Source organism: Scomber scombrus, chromosome 6 (assembly GCF_963691925.1).
Source record: "Scomber scombrus chromosome 6, fScoSco1.1, whole genome shotgun sequence".
Taxonomy (NCBI): Eukaryota; Metazoa; Chordata; class Actinopteri; order Scombriformes; family Scombridae; genus Scomber; species Scomber scombrus.
This window is the reverse complement of record NC_084975.1, coordinates 536506-555185: the sequence shown is the minus strand read 5'-3', so window position 1 is coordinate 555185 and position 18680 is coordinate 536506. Positions and strand designations below refer to the sequence as shown.

Here is an 18680-nt window from a genome sequence, read left to right as displayed (position 1 = left end):
GTATTGGTGTTGTACTGGTGTCACACTGGTGTCATACTGGTGTTATATTGATGTCGTACTGGTGTCGTACTGAGGTCGTAGTGGTGTGGTACTGGTGTGGTACTGGTGTCGTACTGGTTTCGTACTGGTGCGGTACTGCTGTCGTACTGGTGTCATAGTGGTGTTATACTGGTGTCACACTGGTGTTAGATTGATGTTGTACTGGTGTTGTACTGAGGTCGTAGTGGTGTCGTACTGGTGTCGTACTGGTGTCGTACTGGTCTCTTACTGGTTTCGTACTGGTGGGCAGAGCCAGAGCAGATGGAAGTTGTGGTCAGTCATGTTAAATGTGGACTGAGCATGTCTAAATCCCACTGTGTCTTTCTTGTGTTGTGTTTATGGTGTTTTATTTGAGTCCAGAGGTCATTTTATTTTATTTATTGAAGATGGAGTCAGTGGAGATAAAACTTGGTACAGTTTTGACAGAGGTTTGCTTCAGTTAACAGTTATATTGATGCTGGTGGTTGGAGGTTGTTATTGGCTTTACTGCATGCTTATACTGTGTATATTGCTCAGGGTTAGTTTCTGTAGTGTCAGTGTGGAGCGTTTTATTATTACAGGCCGTAATAACAGCTGATATGTTTCTATTTTTATCACTAGCTGTTTCTCGGCGTCTCTGGTTTTATACAATATGATGCATTCACCTGTCAGACCTTAACAACCACCACAACTAGTAAATAATTAACTCAGCACTAACAGCAGTAACTCACAGACCTTTCCTCTCAGTTTCAGACCGTGTTTACCAGCAGCTCCACAGATAAACACAGGATGATGTTATAAAACTAGTGGAAGACACTTTAAACTTTTATCCCTGTGTGGAAATACAGTGACTTTATATAATTACTATTAAACACATACCTGTTCATAGCTGTGTATATAAACCCTTAAAGATCATTCTGGTTTCTATATTTTAACTTTGCTGTTTTGGTACTTTTACTGTAGTACTTCTTCCACCTCTGACATTGGGCGACATGTTTCTTGCTTTTCCCGTTCCTTAACTGCTGCATTGTAAATAACTTGAATACAAAGTCCAGAGGTTGTAATCTGTAGCACAACAAGCTAATGAAGCTATAAACAGAACTGCATTCCTGCACATGCTCAGCGGAGTCTGCCTTACTCTCAGAGACTGTTATTAGTCTTTTTTTCCCTTTTCTGAACAAACTAAAGTGACCAAACTCGTAATAATGAAGGAACATGTGACCCAGTGCAGCGGTGTGACTCACTGATGTGTTTTTAATAGTTTTAACCAAAAACAGAGGAATAAGATATGTCAGACTTTGATACACAGACAGTAACTGTTCGTAGATCAGTTCATTGTTGATAACAAATAAAACAAACAGAGAAAATCAGCAAAATGATCCTTTAACATGCAACTATACATTTTCCTTAAAGTCTGTCAGCCTGTGTCCTAAAGAATGTTTTAATAAAATAAAAAATAAAATAAAATAAATGTATGTTTTTAATTGATTGATCAATATACACATATTACATATTTCACTACTAGGGCTGGGTATCGTGCCGTTCCAAGAACCCTTAAAGTGATACCAATACCAACTGAGTACTTCATTTAATACCCATCATGTGAATAGAATAGATTTTTATACAAATGCATTTTGAAAGTCTTCAAACTATTACTCATTTTTTAGTTGAAGAACGCTTGCGTTGATTGGCTGTGAGCAAGTCCATACATATTTTCATCTCTGGGTGCAAAAAGGATCGATAGCAGGTATCGTTTGACGGGAGACGTTTCCATACTAGTTGTTATTGATTTATTCCGGTTGATACCTAAAGTTATTGAGCACTGACACCCAGCCCTATTCACTGCAATGATCTCAGAAGCCTCACATATATAAACTTAATATCTTTAATCAGGTGAGACTGAGTCATTAATTCTAACACATGAAATATTTACATAAAGCATAAAAGCTGTTAAAGGTTTAATGCGCTGAAAATCTAGACTGTCACACATCGGCGAGGCTTTGAAACGAACCTGAGATTCATAATTATTATATTTTAATTATAATTATTTTTTATGGTTGTGTCAGATATTCATTGATGTCACTGGTCCACCTTAATGACTGATAAGACCGGGCGGTAAAGGATTCACTGCTGATAAATCATCAGATTTTATTACGGGTGGTTCGTCATCTCTGTTCTCTCACAGATCCACGGTCACCATGTCGTCATCATCTGAGTCCTCTGCTGGATCCTCTATCTTTACCCCGAGTCCACTATCTAGATCAGCCTCAGCAAAGACAACCTTTTTAACTGGCCTGTCAGTGTCTTCATCCTCATCTTCCTCCTCGCTGTCATCCTCTCTGCTGTCTGGGATGATGACCACTTCCTCCTTAGCATCGGGGTCGATGTCCTCCTTAAACCAGACCGATTTGTACCCTTCCTCCATGCGCCGCTCCTTGGTCAGGATGGGTTTCACCTCCTTCTCGCTGTCCGTATTTGTATTTTCAGATCCTGTCAGGCTGCTGTCGTCGTGCTCTGGGCTTTTAACCGGTGCCGAAGACTCTCTGACCAGGCTGTTGTCATACAGGTGCTCTTCGTCAGCCTTTATGCTTCCCCCATCTGGATTATCTGAGCCTGTGCTGCCTCCATCTTTCTCGTTCAGGAAGGCCATGTTGGTGTAAGGGTTTCCTCCCTTTTTACTAATTGAACCTTGATTCAGCTGTGGAAGAACAACACATTCATCAAGAGAAGACAGTTGAAAGTCTTAAAGTGTTCATTATATTAGAACTTTTGAGGATGAGCACGAGGAACGACCAACCAAGTGCAAGACCGTACAATCAGATGGAGCTGACCTGAACTCTAGCTGCCAGCTTGTTTACACGGTGAACTTCTATGTTTTACTGTTATAATGGTAATGAAAACAGGGTTAAAGCCATTCAAACAAACTGTACTTAACAGAGAACCTGAACATCTGGGTCGGTCAGGAAACAACTAACAAAAGTACGACTCCTGTTGAATCTGACTGGTGGTTGAAGGGACTTCTGGCTTTGAACCAAATAATAGCATAGTGGTAGATACAACCTAAAAAGGGACAAGGATGTGTCGGGTGGTTGAAAAACGTTTCTCTACTTTTTAACTTTGAACTCACAGTGCGTTGAAACATGCTGGCTTCAGAGATCTTCCTACAGTCTGTTTTCCACTTCTGAATGCAATGGGCCAGCACACCGATGACCACCAGACACACGAACAGCAGGACACCCAGACTCGCACCGAGCGCTGCCATGTCCCCCACTCCAAAGACACCCGAATTGTTGATCGCTGCAGGAACAAAGGTCACTCAATACAGGTGTCACCAAAAAACACAAATCCTGAATGTGATTATGATCTTATTCTTTTTGAGAAAAGAGATTTGATAAAGAAATTAGCTTAGATTTCACAGGTCTCATCAATGAATGAATCCTCAATCAGGATTTGAGTCAGTTCGGGGGTCAAAGTGTGACAAGACATTCTTTACATGATTAGTTAGGTTTCCATCCAAATACAGTTTAACCTAAATTTCAGAATATCGATAAAAGAAAATGCAAATGAATGTGGTTTTCCATCCACAGCTGTTTTGCAAATACTAACAGTGCATTGTGATTGTATATTTAAGTCAACAGTTGGAGGTTGATTCTCCTGTTGAGTGCAGTAAAGCACAAAAAGAAGATGTAAAGAGTGACAGTCAAAGCTGAAGTCATAGAAACCATGATACACATCCTGGTGACAGTTAGCATGATTAGTCACATGCTTTCTTCATGTCATCATTTATTCACTTATCTGTTTATATTGTACTTTATCACACTTTGCTTTTATAGATCAACTTTTTCACCTTTCTTTGTGATATTTTGACTTTTTTAGAATTTCTATTGTTTCCACTCAGGTATTCTTATGTCAAAATTATAAAAGTGCATAAAAAGGTTGGATGGAAACCCACCCTCTGTCACTGGCAGATTGGTTCCAGATAAACTGGAAATTTTAACATATTATCAAGTTTCCAGACATATGCACGCACATTTATTGTTTTAGAGCTGTGAGGATGAGTTTCTGTTTAAATCTGGCAGCATCTTTTGAGAACTGACGATATTTAAGCAGCAGTCTGTGGTTGGTCACTTTGAATGTCAACAACAAGATCTTTTCTGGCTAAAGATGGCAGCTCTTGAACATGTTAAAGAACATTGTGAACACCACCTTTCCATGATCTTTGTAGTGGACTCTTTTACCCTCTTGCTTTTTTAAATTAGTATGTGGTGTTATATGTTTTGTTAACTCGATGATGTTCACTGTTTTTGCTAATATAAGTTTCCTCAATAGGGAAATATTTAATTCATCGACTTATGAAGGGGCGGGCAGTGGTGGAAATGCCTCTTTCAGTGGACATACTGGAAGTTATGCTTTCAGTGGTTGTGCTGGGGAGGACAGTTGTGATGCTGTCGGTGGTGGACACAATATCTCCCGTTGTCTTGCTGACGGTAGTGGACACAATATCTTCCGTTGTCTTGCTGATGGTGGTGGACACAATATCTTCCGTTGTCTTGCTGATGGTGGTGGACACAATATCTTCCGTTGTCTTGCTGATGGTGGTGGACACAATATCTTCCGTTGTCTTGCTGATGGTGGTGGATTCCTCTGTTGTAGTGTTTGGAGGCAAACTGGTGGTGGTGAGACCTGGGAGGAGAGCACACTTTGAAGCTTAATGGTTTCACCTCATGTCCAAACCCGTCCTCATTCCCAGGGCGTCAAAAACAGACACGGTCACTTCTCTCTGTGTCTCATACCGACGCAGGTGGTACTCTGTGGCATCTGTATGAGACATACCAGGCTTTCAGCTAACTCCAGTGTAAAACCATCTTCGGCATTATTAGACACCACGCAACCGATGACGTCCATATAAGGTTACATTTTCCTTCTTGGGAGGAGGCGAGGTGGGTGGATACCTCAATAGTTAGATGGCAAAGAGTGGACTTTGCTACTAGAGATCACGTCCAACTGTGACTCAGGACAGTTTTTTGTTGATGTGTTTACTGTTGCCATAACAACATTTAAAAACAAAACCACAATCTTTCCCTAATTCTAATCAAGTGATTTTTGTGCCAAACCTAACCAGACCACACCAGCTGTGAGCGTGTAATAATATCTGTGGAAGGTTCTACACTGGATTTAGTTGAAAGCCCGACACGTCTCCTATAGATACCAAAGGGAACCTTGTACATCGGTATCAGACGCTGAGGAGTAGTGACTGTAGTCTGTATTTGACGACCTGGGATGAGAATGTGTTTCATGTCCCTGTTTTCTCCAAACCCTAAAGCCCCCTAAACCCCCAACCATAATTCTAAGCAACTTTCCTTTAAAAGTTCCCAGCAGGCAAGTGAAAAAGTTATTATTAGGCACATTTATAAGCAGACTGCCACAGAGAAGCAAGGATACCGCATCGACGCATGTCACAAATAAAGGAAATGCAGTATCATTATATACTACTATACTACATATCACAATGTCTTAAGTTTGTACTAAAGTTCTTTGAGAAATGTATAATGTAGCCGCTGACGCTGTAAACAGAAACATGTTTTGCACCTGATCAGTGGCGTTTGCCTCACTAGATACCTGTCTCCTAAAAGTTACTATCTTACTGCTGTTTTTAAGCCATTTGAGCCATTTGGAGCCATTTCTAAAAAAACTACAGTAACCAATGTCTCGGATCAACAGAACAAACATACGAATTGTTGACAGTAAGAAAAATGTTTAAGACACGCAAATCCTTTAACACATCAGTGTTGCTTCTAAAATGTGCTTCTTGTTCACTCTCAACACCCTAAAGGTGTTTTTATACCCTAAACTAAACTAGCGTGGTTTAAACAAACTCAGGTGTGTTTGTCCATTTGTTCTGGTTTAGTTGAGCTGATGAGAACCACGTGAAAAGATCTTTGTTAACAGCCATGTGAACTCTGTCAGAGCAGACCAACCACAGTGGAATAAATTCAAAGGGAGGAATCAGCCTCCCATAAACGGGCTGAAATAATCAAGCCACCGCTTAATTTAGTCTCTTTTCCTCCAGCAGAAATGCAGCCAAATTTCCAGAGTTCATCCAGTAACTTCTGGATTTGGTTTTGGATTTGTATAAAAGTTCAGGGGAGAACGGGCCACAGGTTTGTTCCTACCTGTTTTCACATCCACCAAGAGCTCAGCTGTGGCTGATTCATCGTTGTCTGTGTCTAGTGCCTCCACCTGGAAGTGCAAAGATGGAGTTGAGTGCCTAATAAGAAAACCACCTAACAATCATATTAACTACATTTGTAAACTCACTTGCAGAGATAATTGGCCGTCTGGGACTTCCTTTTTCATGAATAAGTAACCGTTCATGATGGAGAAGTCATTGCTTCCCTTAATGGAGTACTTGATGTAAGGATTTATATTCTGTTTGAACAGAAACCAAATTCATTATTATTAGTAGCACCTCAGAGGACATTTTAAATGTAATATACTTTCAACTATGCACATATTAAACCATGAATGTTTATCATTAACATACTCAAAGCTCCCAGAAAGTGCTGGTCACAACCCCAAAGTTACACAGGTTTGAAAGAATAATTAAAGATGAAAGGTGAAATGATTTCCCAAACTGTGTTGTAAACATTCAGTACTCTTTTCTTCCTGCTTTACCTTTGACCGATCTTACTTACTGTAACTATGAACAGTTTTCCTCTGCAATGAGGGATTATGACTCGCATAAAGTGGTTTATATCATTTGGAACATGGTTCATATTACGGGGGAGCCAAGGGGAGCCCGTGTTTGTCTTGTTTCCTCACTGATACAGTGTTCTCATATCTCAGATATTAATATGGTGAGTAGCATGTTCTTATGACTGATAGAAATGATGTGGAAAAAATAACAAAAGCTACTTCTAAGTTCTGATAAACCACAATTTTCAGTTAAGTAAAACTACCAATACATCAAAGTAAAAATACTCCATTAAAAGTAAAAGTTCTGCATGTAAAAGTACATAAGTTTATGAGCTTGATGTAGTTAAATCAAATATTGGATCATTTGAACATTTATTGAAATGAAAGCATGTGAGAAGTTTAGAGGGAAGAATCAGTATTTGGTGGAGCTGTTAACAACTCATAGACATCTGAAATGTGAGCCGACTACACACTGCTGTCTGGTTTCATCTTTAACAATGTGTTGAGCTTCTTAGTACAAGTACAATATTTCCCTCTGAGATGTAGTGGAGTGGAAGTATAATGTAGCATCAAATGGAAATACTACAGTAAAGCACAAGTGCCTCAAAATTGTACAACAGTACAGTACTTTAGTAAATGTCTTAAATTACTGCCCACAACTAGTCACTGGACTGGATTTAAGAGAAGAGTCAGAGTTTACCCCAGTAGCAGCATAGTCCTTATCTATGGCGATGATCTGCAGTGGCTCATCCTTGTTGGTTGGGTCCACTGCTATGGTTCCTACTGAAGAGACAACGCCTTCATACCGAGACTTCTGAAACTCTGGAGGATGGAGGCTCTTCACCTGAACACTGATTGTCAAACTGGTGGTGGCAAACTGATAAGTGTTTATCTTCTGAGCAGCCTGCAAGAGAAAAACATACCTGATGGAAGATTTAAACACACAAACAGGCTGAGGTCTCTACCAACAGAGAGCTCAGATTTGGTGATTTGCAGCAAAAAGCCAGAACTGCCCTTAGACATTTTTGACAACCAACAATCAGTCTAAAAAATAACCAAAAACAAAACAAAAAATGAAAATTCTGATTTGACGTATTGATTTAATTGTTCAATTAGATTTTCTGTTAATTTTATCACAATTATGATCTCAATGCTGTTTTAAAACCTTCTACTGCCAGGTTCTGCAATTCTGCTAAAGAATAATTTAGTTACTGTTTTGCATATAACACATTTTCAAGATTTTAATATATCAGGAGAGATGACAAATATGACAGAAAACTCATCAAATGTAATATGGGTTCATAGAATGGAAACTTAATTTCATTTCATTTCAAATTCTCCAAATGTTCTGTGTGTCCCATGTAGGTTTTGGTGGTCTAGGATAATTACGACTATGTGTTCAGTGTATTAAAAGTATTACATGACTACAGCATTAGGCAGAGACACAGTTCAGAGGTTAGGATAATAGAGATTCTATCATTTGAATGCAGTAGATGAAATAATGTAAATATTTTGTCTTTACCAGCACTGTCAGAGTGATTGTCCCCAACACGTCGGTCGGCCTCAGCATGGTGACGTCCCCTGTGTTCGGGTTGATCTCAAACAGACTATCCTCATTTCCTAAAACACAGACAGACTGAGCTGCTTCTACCTGCAAATCATCAACAACTTCCTACTTCCTGTCGACAGAGACGTGATGTCACACTGACAAACTACTTAATTGTACTCAAGCTGCTCACCGCTCAGGAATGAGTAGGTTATCTCCTCATTTAGCGAGTCACCATCGATGGCATGAATCGGTCCTGGTTTCAGTTGTAAAATCTTCAAATAAGAATGAAAACAGGGTAAGTAGTCTCACCCTTACAGGTGCAACAAAGGGGTTTGGTGTCTTGCTCAACTCTCAAGAACCTTTACAATGACATCAAGAACCTTTACAATGACATCAAGAACCTTTACAATGACATCAAGAACCTGTACATTCCTCTCAAAAAGCTCTACAAACTTTTCAAAAGACTACACAATCCACTCAAAAAAATTTACAATCCCTCAAAGACCTGTACAACCTCCTCAAGACCCTGTAAAAACCCCAAGAACAAGGTAGGGTATGTTGCCAATTAGCATAAGCACAAAGCAAAACAAAATGTAGCAGAATTAAGACCTTACTCTGCTTCAAACAAAATATTTGTGTTTGTCTACCAGCGCCTGAAAAGTTCATACCGACAGCAGAACTAGTGTGTGGCTGCTCTCTTTTTTCCTTCATCACAAAAGTAACTCTACATTAGCTATCTGACAGTATCAGACAGTCTCAGTACCAACAAGCATTTCTAAACAGGATGTAACGTACCTCTTGTTCGTTTAAGTTGACCTTGGCGGTGTAGCCAGAACTCTGGCAGACCATAGCGCCCCCCACCTCATACTTATTGCAGGGCTGAAACCATGGTGGTCTGTTGTCCACATCTACAATAGTGACCATGATGGTGGTGGTGGCAGTGAACGAAGGACTCTCCACTGGTGCAAACGGTGTGTCCTAAAAATAAAGAAACAGTATTTAGAATCTAATTATCTCAGCAAAGGTCTGAGAAACTGCATTAAAACTAGTCACAGTCTTAGCTGTTCAGAGACACCAAACAGTGAAAGAGTCTTCCTTTTATTGAATGACACCAGCACACCCACTCTGGGGTTTTTAATTATCCTGGATGGTTAGATATTGTGTCAGGTTAAAGTTGGTTGGTGCTATTTTGGGAATTACATTATGTCACAAAACTAGGTACAAATAAGAGTGAAAGCAGAATAAATAACACCTTTACAGGTGTGACAAAGGGGTTCAGTGTCTTTCTCAACTTTCTCAAGAATCAAACTTCCACCCCAACAAATGGTGAAAAACCTTCTTAAATCTAAGCCATGTTGAGCCATGTTGACGTTTAAGATAATATACAGAACCTGACCTACATAGTCTGAAAGAAACATTTAATTTGAGTCGGAGGGAGAAAAACTTGAAAATCTATTCTAGCAGTGAATAGCACTCACCTGAACGGTCAACACCAAATTGAAATCTTTGACTTTGTCGAAGTCAAGAAGAGTCTTTACAATGATGTCCGGGTTGGTCGGTGACACCAGTCCAAATTCATTCTACAGAAATCAAACAAGACAATAAAAACAGTTTCCCCCTGCTTCCAATATGTGTGCTAAGCTAGGCTAAACACATGCTGTACTCATCTCTGTACTTGAAATGAACTGATATCTGTCGTCTCATCTGAGTCATGGAAGGGAAAAACAAACACTGAGACAAAATAGAAACAAACATTAAAGTCTTACAGTGTCAGATGTCAGTGTGTAGTAGAGCTGATTAGGCTGATCCAAATCTGTGGCAGCAAACCGGCCCACAGTTGTGCCCACTGGAGACATCTGAGACAAAAAGGTACAAACAGTCAATGTGAGATATTATTGATAAGAAACCGTTTTTAACACTCAATATGCGACGTCAACACCGTTCAGTCCTGTTCTGAAAAGTCTCTTACATCATCATAACACTACAACAAAGTATTTATCAGACTTACCTCATTGAAGTTCACATTGTAGGGGTTTTCAGCAAATTGTGGCGCGTTATCGTTCAAGTTTTGAAGTACTACAACAAAGACCAACTGCAATTGGAAAGAAAGAGACACAATCCTGATTTTAATCATTGATTCTTTTTTACTCCATCAAAGACACAGAATTACATCCTTTAACTCTATGTTGAACCTAAATCTGAAAATGTAAAACATGATCTTTTGGTTTCCTGCCTGTGTAACTCACTTAGAATTGTGGAACAACAGAAACCCAAAAGCTTCTTGTCAAGCACCTGGAGAACACAGTCAGGAACTTACTTGGGGACCTGTGCAACCCTCTATCAAACCTTTACAGTCTTTCCAGGAACCTGAAGAACCTCCTCAGGCACACAGGTGCTTAAGAACCTTCATAATTTTCTTAAATACTGCTGTCTGCACCTGTTGTCATTTTCACACTTATTCTTAATAGATCACCAAATAAAGTTAAATAAGGTCACATCATTGGGATACTTGAACAATCTAAAATGTTTCTCCCCTCAACCCCTCAAGAACCAGTATGACTTCCTCAAGCCACTCAAGAACGTTCAGGACAATAAAGCCTTTCATATTGTTTTACTCATCCACTGGGGGACACCTGACAGTATATATCCTTTCTTTCTCAGTGAAGAGACTCGGTGCAGATTTAATTCCTCTCAGTTTAACATGTTTAATGTAAGAATAGTGTCTTACCGGGAAGCTTGTGTCTGCCTGAAGGCAGTTGATGTTGACTGTAAAAGTTCTCTGAGTCTGCAAACAAAACAGATCTCAACAGTCAGGTTTTCTCACAGATTTTAGGATCTAAATCAAGTCTTAGGTTTGGATCTGGTCAGCGTTGTTACCTCATAGTCTAACGATCTCTTAGCTATCAGCTGGTTACCGTTGAGTTCAAATGGGTTATCAGTGTCAGGGTTTTCAGGTGTTTTGAAGGTAAGGGTGACCCCCGGCAGCACAGTGATGTCCAACACGACAGCACCCACAGCATTGTTTTCATCAAAGTTCACAATTTGAGGAGCACTACAGACTGTTGCAGAGGAGACACAACACCAACATGCAGTTAATACTGTTAGTCAGAGGCAGATGATTAGTTGCTGATTATTCTGATTATTAATTCATTGTTTGGAGTAACTTTTTAAGGAAGACATTTCCAAATTCTCTGATTCAGTGTCTTACATGTGGACATGTTCTGGTCTCTTTAGTCTTCAGGACTTCAGCTTGGACTTTAAAAACACTGATTAACATTTTTCACCATTTTCTGACATTTTATGGACCAAACGACACATCGATTAATCATGAACAATAATTTACAGACTAATAAATAATGATAGTAATTGTTAGTTACAGCTAGATACTGTTCACCTTAAACACAGACTGTACAGCTCATCCACATTTGTGTATGTAGAGGATAGGTTCAAGTAACATAGTCATAGTGAGTATTTTATCTCCATAAACAAATACTGCAAAACCTGAATAATACAAACTCTTCTCTCTGAAGTGTTAAACACTCATTTATTAATGATTGATGATGTATTCATGGATTCATGTGGCTCAGAAATTTCAGTTAATTGATGATATAAATAATCCTGAACTGATCGTCAGTGTTTCTGGATAACATCTCCACCTCTAATACTTTTTACAGCAATGTTTCAATGTCAGACCACTTCCTGTTTTAATCTAAGAACGCTTGAGTCGATTGGCTGTGAGATTGATTGTCATATTTTCAGCTCTGGGTCCAAAAAGGATCGTTTCCATTGTAGTTGGTATAGATTTATTTTGGTCGATACCTTTAAAATAGGGAGTATTGATACCCAGCCCAACCTGTAGAAGTGATTTATATTATTGTACTATCAGTTATTATATTATTTACGTAGCAGTTAGCACATTGTTGTTGAGTCAGGTAACAAAGGTGAGGCAGCAGGGCTCAGTACTCACTGCTTTGGGCATCAGCAGATGTTTGAAGCAGAATCAGAAGCAGAAAGCTGATGGACGTCCTCACAGTGAAGGGTGGATGAATCCCGTCCATGTCTGCGTCTGTCCTCTCCGAACTGACCCTCGTCTGTTCCTGTTCTCTGCTTATCTGCTCAGCTTTATGGTGGCTGTGGACTTTCACCCGTCATAAACACATAACACGCGTCTGTTTGCCGAGAAGTCGTATAATATCTGTTTTTTTAGTGACTTTCTGACTTGAGACATGTCATGGATTCAGACTGGAAAGAATCAATGAAAACGTTAATTACATTCTTTAACTCATCTAATCATCTAACTCATTATTCATATTCATGAAACCACAACCAGTCCTGTGAACCTGTGGTCCTCTTCTCCACTTCATCAACACTTTATGGGTCTTAATTTGCATTTATGGTTGGCAACACCGATGGAACAAACAAAACATGTTCAGGGAAGAAAATTACACCATAAAAACATTGAATGTGGAAGGTTAGATTTATGTGGGCTGAAAACTGAACTGCTTTTACTTCCACAAATATCCAACATGTTGTTTCATTTAACCTTCATGTCGTCCTCCCGGGTCAAATTGACTGTTTTGACTGTTCCTTCTTTCCTCCCTCCCTCCCTCCTTCTCTTCTTCTTTCCTTTCTCCATCCCCCTTTCTTCCTTCCTTCTGTCCTTCCTTCCTCCCTCCCTCCCTCCTTCTTTACGTCCCTCCTTCCTTCCTTCCTTCTTTCCTCCCTCCCTCCTTCTCTTTCTTTCCTTCCTTCCCTCCTTCCTTCCTTTCCTTCCTTCCCTCTGTTCTTCCTTCCTCCCTCCCCCTTTCTTCCTTCCTTCTACCCTTCCCTCTTTCCTTCCCTTCTTCTCTCTTTCTTTCCTCCCCCCTACCTTCCTCCCTTCCTTCTTTCCTTCCTTCTTCTTTTCCTTTCTCCCCCCTTCCCTTCCTCCCTCTTACCTACCTTCCTTCCTTCCTTCTTTCCTCCGTCCTTTCCTTCCTCCCATCCTCCTTCCTTCCTTCCTCCCTCACTCCCTCCTTCCCTTCCTTCCTTGACTCGAGGACAACAGGAGCCTTTAAGCACTGAAGCTCATTCTCCCTGTAACCCCATAATAAGTTACCGCTGCTGTTAGTTCATCATTCTTTCCCCTGCACTCATTGATACCTCCTACCCACAATGCACTCTGGCCTGCTAACCAATCATCACTCACTCAGCCATCAAATTGACCCATAAAACAGCCAATCATGAGACTGGAAACAACTTTTATTTCCATTGTATTCTGATTGGAAAACGCTGCTGTTGGGTGGAAACGTCTTAACTCTTTATTTTATTTTGGACATATGGAGGGCCCCTTTCTGCTCCTGGGCCCCTAGGTGCCTGTATGGTTGGTCTGGCCATGTGTAGAGTCAGTGTAAAGATAACATGCACAGCTGAGTGTACAGCTTTTACCAACCTTTACATGGTTTGTACTGAAAAGAAACACACATAGCACGTTTCTAGCATGTCTGGTGGTGGAGCAAGGCTGAAGGATATTATTTAAACTGAACTGAAAACCAGGATCTGGATCTAATGAAACAACGAGGAACAGGTGGGCTGCGAGCTGATTGGCTGAGGAAGACAAAGGGAGCTGCAGGTGAGGAAGGAGAAACGGCTGTAGACACAATAACCAACCATATAATTTGAATGAGTTAGATTCATACAGAATAATATATACTGATCATGTTTGTTAAACCTGTTTTGAACTTTAACCCTCCTGTTGTCCTCAGGTCAAGGAAGGAAGGAAAGAAGGAAGGAAGGAAGTAAAGGAGTAAGGAGGGAGGGAGGGAGGAAGGAAGGAAGGAATGAGGAAGGAAGTAAGGAAGGAAGGAAAAGAGTAAGGAGGGAGGAAAAGAGGAAGGAAGGAAGGAGAGGAGGAAGGGAGGAAGGAAGGAAGTGAGGAAATAAGTATGGAAGGAGGAGGGAGCAAAGAAAGAGGGAAGGAGGGGAAGAACGAAGGAAAAATTAAAGAAAGAGGGAGGAAGGAAGGAAAGAAGGAACAGTCAAAAGAGACGGGGTCAATTTGACGGGAGGACGACAGGAGGGTTAACAGCTTGTAAAAACTCCCCACATGTTATTTTCTTTTACTTTAAACATATTAAATGTTATATTTTGTATTTGTGCTCCAGATGTTTGTCCATTGAGGCTGTTCTGGGTCAGATTATCTCCGTATCTATTGACATGTGTTGTAGTGAAATGAATAGTTAATAGTTTTAATAAGATAGTAGTTATGAGGATGTTATGATGTAGCAGTGAAGACTGATGGTTCTAATGGTTCTACAATAAACCCCACAGCTCCATAAAGCGCTGCTCATTTTACCTTTATATAAAATAACATTTAACCACCAAAAAGAGATGGAACCAAAAATAGATGGAAAAATGACTAAAAGAGACACAAATTGACTAAAGAAACCTAAAAACTACCAAAAAGAGACATAAAATTGACTAAAAACAACCTACAGTTGGTTTGAGTGACAGCTGCCATCTAGTTACCATGGTAACATAGCGATAAAGTGACTAAAGAGACTCAAAACTACCAATAAAATAACATTTCCATCATTATTACTATGTTATATTTTCATGTCTGAGGTAAAATAGGACATGATATTGTGTGATAGGAGATGTTTAGTGGTCTCTCTCTCTGCTCTCTGAAAAATGAATCAAGGTTTAATCACCTGCTAACATGGAGGTCGGTTCTCATGACTGTTACTGCAGTCAGCCACCAGGGGGCGATACACAGCACTTCATTCATTCAGCTCATCATTTAAGTCACTTCAGGTCAGAGAAATAAAAACTAGAAACTTTAAGTTGGATGAACTTGAAATTATAAAATATATGTATGTATATGTTAAGTTAATGACTAAATAGCAGCTGACTCCACTGACCTGCTGAATGATGCTTTACAGAGATGATGCAACAACGCTGAGGTGAATCACGCCTCGCCTTTAAAGTGAAGATCAGGTGACAGCAGTCCTCCAATAATGTGTACAGGAAGTTACATTATTCATATCCTGTTAGATTTTATCCCTGTTTACACAAATATGATCAGATTAATTAATTCAGACATATTTTAATGTTGTTTTAATGATGTTCTGCATGATTAATGTCCTGGTTAGAGCTGCAATGTTTAGTCTACTGACTGAAAATTAACTGATTTCCGATAAAATTTAAAGCTGATTTACACATGTGTTCATTAAAATCTAATAAGTTAAAGAAAACTACTAAATGTAATGACTGTAGTACAGTTAGAGGTACTTGTACTTATCACTCATAATACTGCAGTACTTTTACTGTAATACTGCATACTACATCACTATAATACTGCAGTTCTTTTACTGTAATACTGCATACTACATCACTATAATACTGCAGTACTTTTACTGTAATACTGCATACTACATCACTCATAATACTGCAGTTCTTTTACTGTAATACTGCATACTACATCACTCATAATACTGCAGTACTTTACTGTAATACTGCATACTACATCACTATAATACTGCAGTACTTTTACTGTAATACTGCATACTACATCACTATAATACTGCAGTACTTTTACTGTAATACTGCATACTACATCACTATAATACTGCAGTACTTTTACTGTAATACTGCATACTACATCACTCATAATACTGCAGTACTTTTACTGTAATACTGCATACTACATCACTATAATACTACTGCAGTGTTATTTCTGCATCAACAGCTCCATCTTGTGGTCAAACTGTGATCATGCAGGACTTTAACTTGTAATAAAGTATTTTTTACTTTGCTGTATTGGTACTTTTACTTCAATAAAGGTTCTGAGTACTTCTTCCAGTTCTGGTTATTAGAGTCCATAATCCTGTGCTGTTACAGAGTATTTGTGTTTAGGTATTATGTCCTTGTTATTCCATATGAGATAATAATTCAGTATAAGAGTCCATATATGAGTCAGAAAGGATAAAGGATTAAAAACACTTAAAGGACTTCATAAAAGATTTTTAATAACAAAGATATTTGTGTTTCCACATTAAATATGATTCCAGCTGCATATGTATTCAGAACATCAGTAACATGAGCATTCATCTGGTCACAGGTCCGACGGCCAGCTGTAGGCGGACGGACACATGTACTGTTTCAGCAGCAGATTCACCTTCTCCGTGTCTCCTCCCACCGAGCTGCGGACACAAAGGTAAGTTTACATAAAAATAACATTTAACAAAAAGAATTGGAAACTAAAAATATACTATTTGAGAAATAAAAATAAAACCCAATAATAGTAAAAACATGGAAACATTAAAACATACAATTAAAAACAAAAATCCCCACTAATAATAAACAATAGAGCATTAAAACACACTTCAACTCTCTTATTCCTCACAATGATTTAAACCAACTGAGTCTCAAAACAACTATTGGTAACTTCTTCCTGTCAGTGATGAACTTTACAGTTGAGCCAGTTATGCTCAACAGTTTAATTATTCGTGAAGTTGTTTCTAAAGATTGTTCACAATATAAAAACTGTGTCTTAATCCAACAGTTAAAGAGTCTGTGTTGAGTTTATTTTAAGAGGAAGACTGACAGTACTGCTCAGTGACACAACCTCTAAAATATGAATACATGCACCTTTAACATAGCTGAATAAGTTGATATGTGATTAGAAAAGAAAAGAAACAAATAAAAACCTCTTTTTGACGCCCTGCATGCGGTGCAGGAAGGCACAGATGGAGTTGTGTTTGGCTTTAGATCTCAGGAACTCTGCGTATCTGTTGGAGAACTCGATGTCTCCTAACTGCCTCCTGCGGTTCAGACCTGCAGACGACAGCGGCCTGAAACACAATATCACATCAATACTCATTAATAACACAGTATTACAGTAAAAGTACTGCAGTATTTCCCACAGAAATGTGGTGGTGTGGAAGTACCTCAAACTGTACTACAGTAAAGTACAAGTACCTCTAACTGTACTACAGTAAAGTATAAATACCTCAAACTGTACTACAGTAAAGTATAAATACCTCAAACTGTACTACAGTAAAGTATAAATACCTCAAACTGTACTACAGTAAAGTATAAATACCTCAAACTGTACTACAGTAAAGTATAAATACCTCAAACTGTACTACAGTAAAGTATAAATACCTCAAACTGAACTACAGTAAAGTATAAATACCTCAAACTGAACTACAGTAAAGTATAAATACCTCAAACTGTACTACAGTAAAGTATAAATACCTCAAACTGTACTACAGTAAAGTATAAATACCTCAAACTGTACTACAGTAAAGTACAAGTACCTCTAACTGTACTGCAGTACTTGTTTTAATGTATTTAGTCTTTCAGGTCTTTACTGACTCGTCTTAGTTTGTTCAGATTTTAACTTCAAAGAATCTTATTTTAAATTTGAGTCGAGATCTCAAAGTTGTAATTCAGGGTTTTGTGTAAAACGATGCAGCCGACATGTTGAAGGAAATGATTCATAAAGAGTAAAGTGACCTGAGTCTGGCTTCCAGCAGAGCGTCTGCAGACAGAGACCACGGTGCGTTCAGGTGTCTGATCTGAGTCAGGAAACTCTCCGCCTCGTCTTCATCACTGGACGTCAACATTTAAACACAGAGAACAACATCAGGACACTCTGAAGAGACGTGGAGCGATTTCTGTGGCAGATATTTAATTAGTACTTCGTAGTTTCTCATTAATAAATAATGTTTGACTTTTTTTTTCTTGGACTTTAGTTTTGAGATGTGAAACATTTCATTTATTCCCTTCGAAGCGTAAATGCTGTTGTAGTTTAGTTTTATTGACTGTTAACAATCAGCAGGTTTTACAGTAAACTACTGTAATCATGTTGGGTTATTATTCTGTGTTTTACAGTCTGCAGTGATTTAGAATTTAATGGTAATTACAGTTATAATTAGTGTGATAAGGTTTCAGCATCATAATATTGTAGATTTAGTCATTTTGAGGTTAATGTGAAAACACAATGTTTCTGTGAACTGTGATGAATTTATATTAATATCAGATTATAAATACTACTGTGAATTATTAGCCAGTACTTTATTGTTAAATTTCAATAATAACGTTTATTATAAAAAATAAAAGTACCTGACAGGAAGTGATGTGGTGAGGTGCAGCAGGGCGAGCAGCACGAACACCTGAGTCACAGTGACAGACGGCATGATGAAGATGATGATGAGGATGATGAAGATGAGGATGATGAAAATGAGGATGATGATTTCCTGAGGAGACAGACAGGTTTATTTCTGAATGGAAACTTTCACATTGAAGAAACTGAATCAGAGAATTTGGAGCGATGAATCAATGAATCATTAAACTCTGATTAATATTTTATATAAAAACAACTTTATTAAATCTGCCCTAAAACAAAGAAAGCTAATTTATAATGTATTTGTTC

At 38.8% G+C, this 18680-nt stretch overlaps 2 protein-coding genes across 2 annotated transcripts in view; both read right to left on the bottom strand.

The window, feature by feature from the left end:
- The window catches only part of LOC133981671 (cytosolic 5'-nucleotidase 1B), a 114393-nt gene that overhangs the window by 24822 nt on the left and 70891 nt on the right, over nt 1–18680 (bottom strand). The window lies entirely within an intron of this gene.
- cdhr5b (cadherin-related family member 5b) lies at nt 2198–12321 on the bottom strand. The gene is made up of 16 exons (XM_062420663.1): nt 12231–12321; nt 11141–11322; nt 10992–11048; nt 10272–10355; nt 10030–10119; nt 9742–9843; nt 9059–9241; nt 8441–8535; nt 8237–8321; nt 7415–7618; nt 6337–6447; nt 6192–6258; nt 4753–4836; nt 4417–4701; nt 3146–3315; nt 2198–2716 (listed from the first exon to the last, which is right to left on the bottom strand). The coding sequence occupies exons 1-16, from the start codon at nt 12319–12321 to the stop codon at nt 2198–2200; spliced, it is 2409 nt and encodes an 802-aa protein (XP_062276647.1).

What these genes read in the sequence shown, in the direction of transcription:
- cdhr5b (XM_062420663.1), bottom strand. Translation starts at nt 12,321, where the DNA reads ATGGACGGGATTCATCCACCCTTCACTGTGAGGACGTCCATCAGCTTT. An exon ending in AGAGATCGTTAGACTATGAG is followed by an intron (nt 11,049 to 11,140) that starts GTAACAACGCTG and finishes TTTTGTTTGCAG; the next exon opens with ACTCAGAGAACTTTTACAGT. An exon ending in CGCCCTGGGAATGAGGACGG is followed by an intron (nt 4,702 to 4,752) that starts GTTTGGACATGA and finishes CTCTCCTCCCAG; the next exon opens with GTCTCACCACCACCAGTTTG.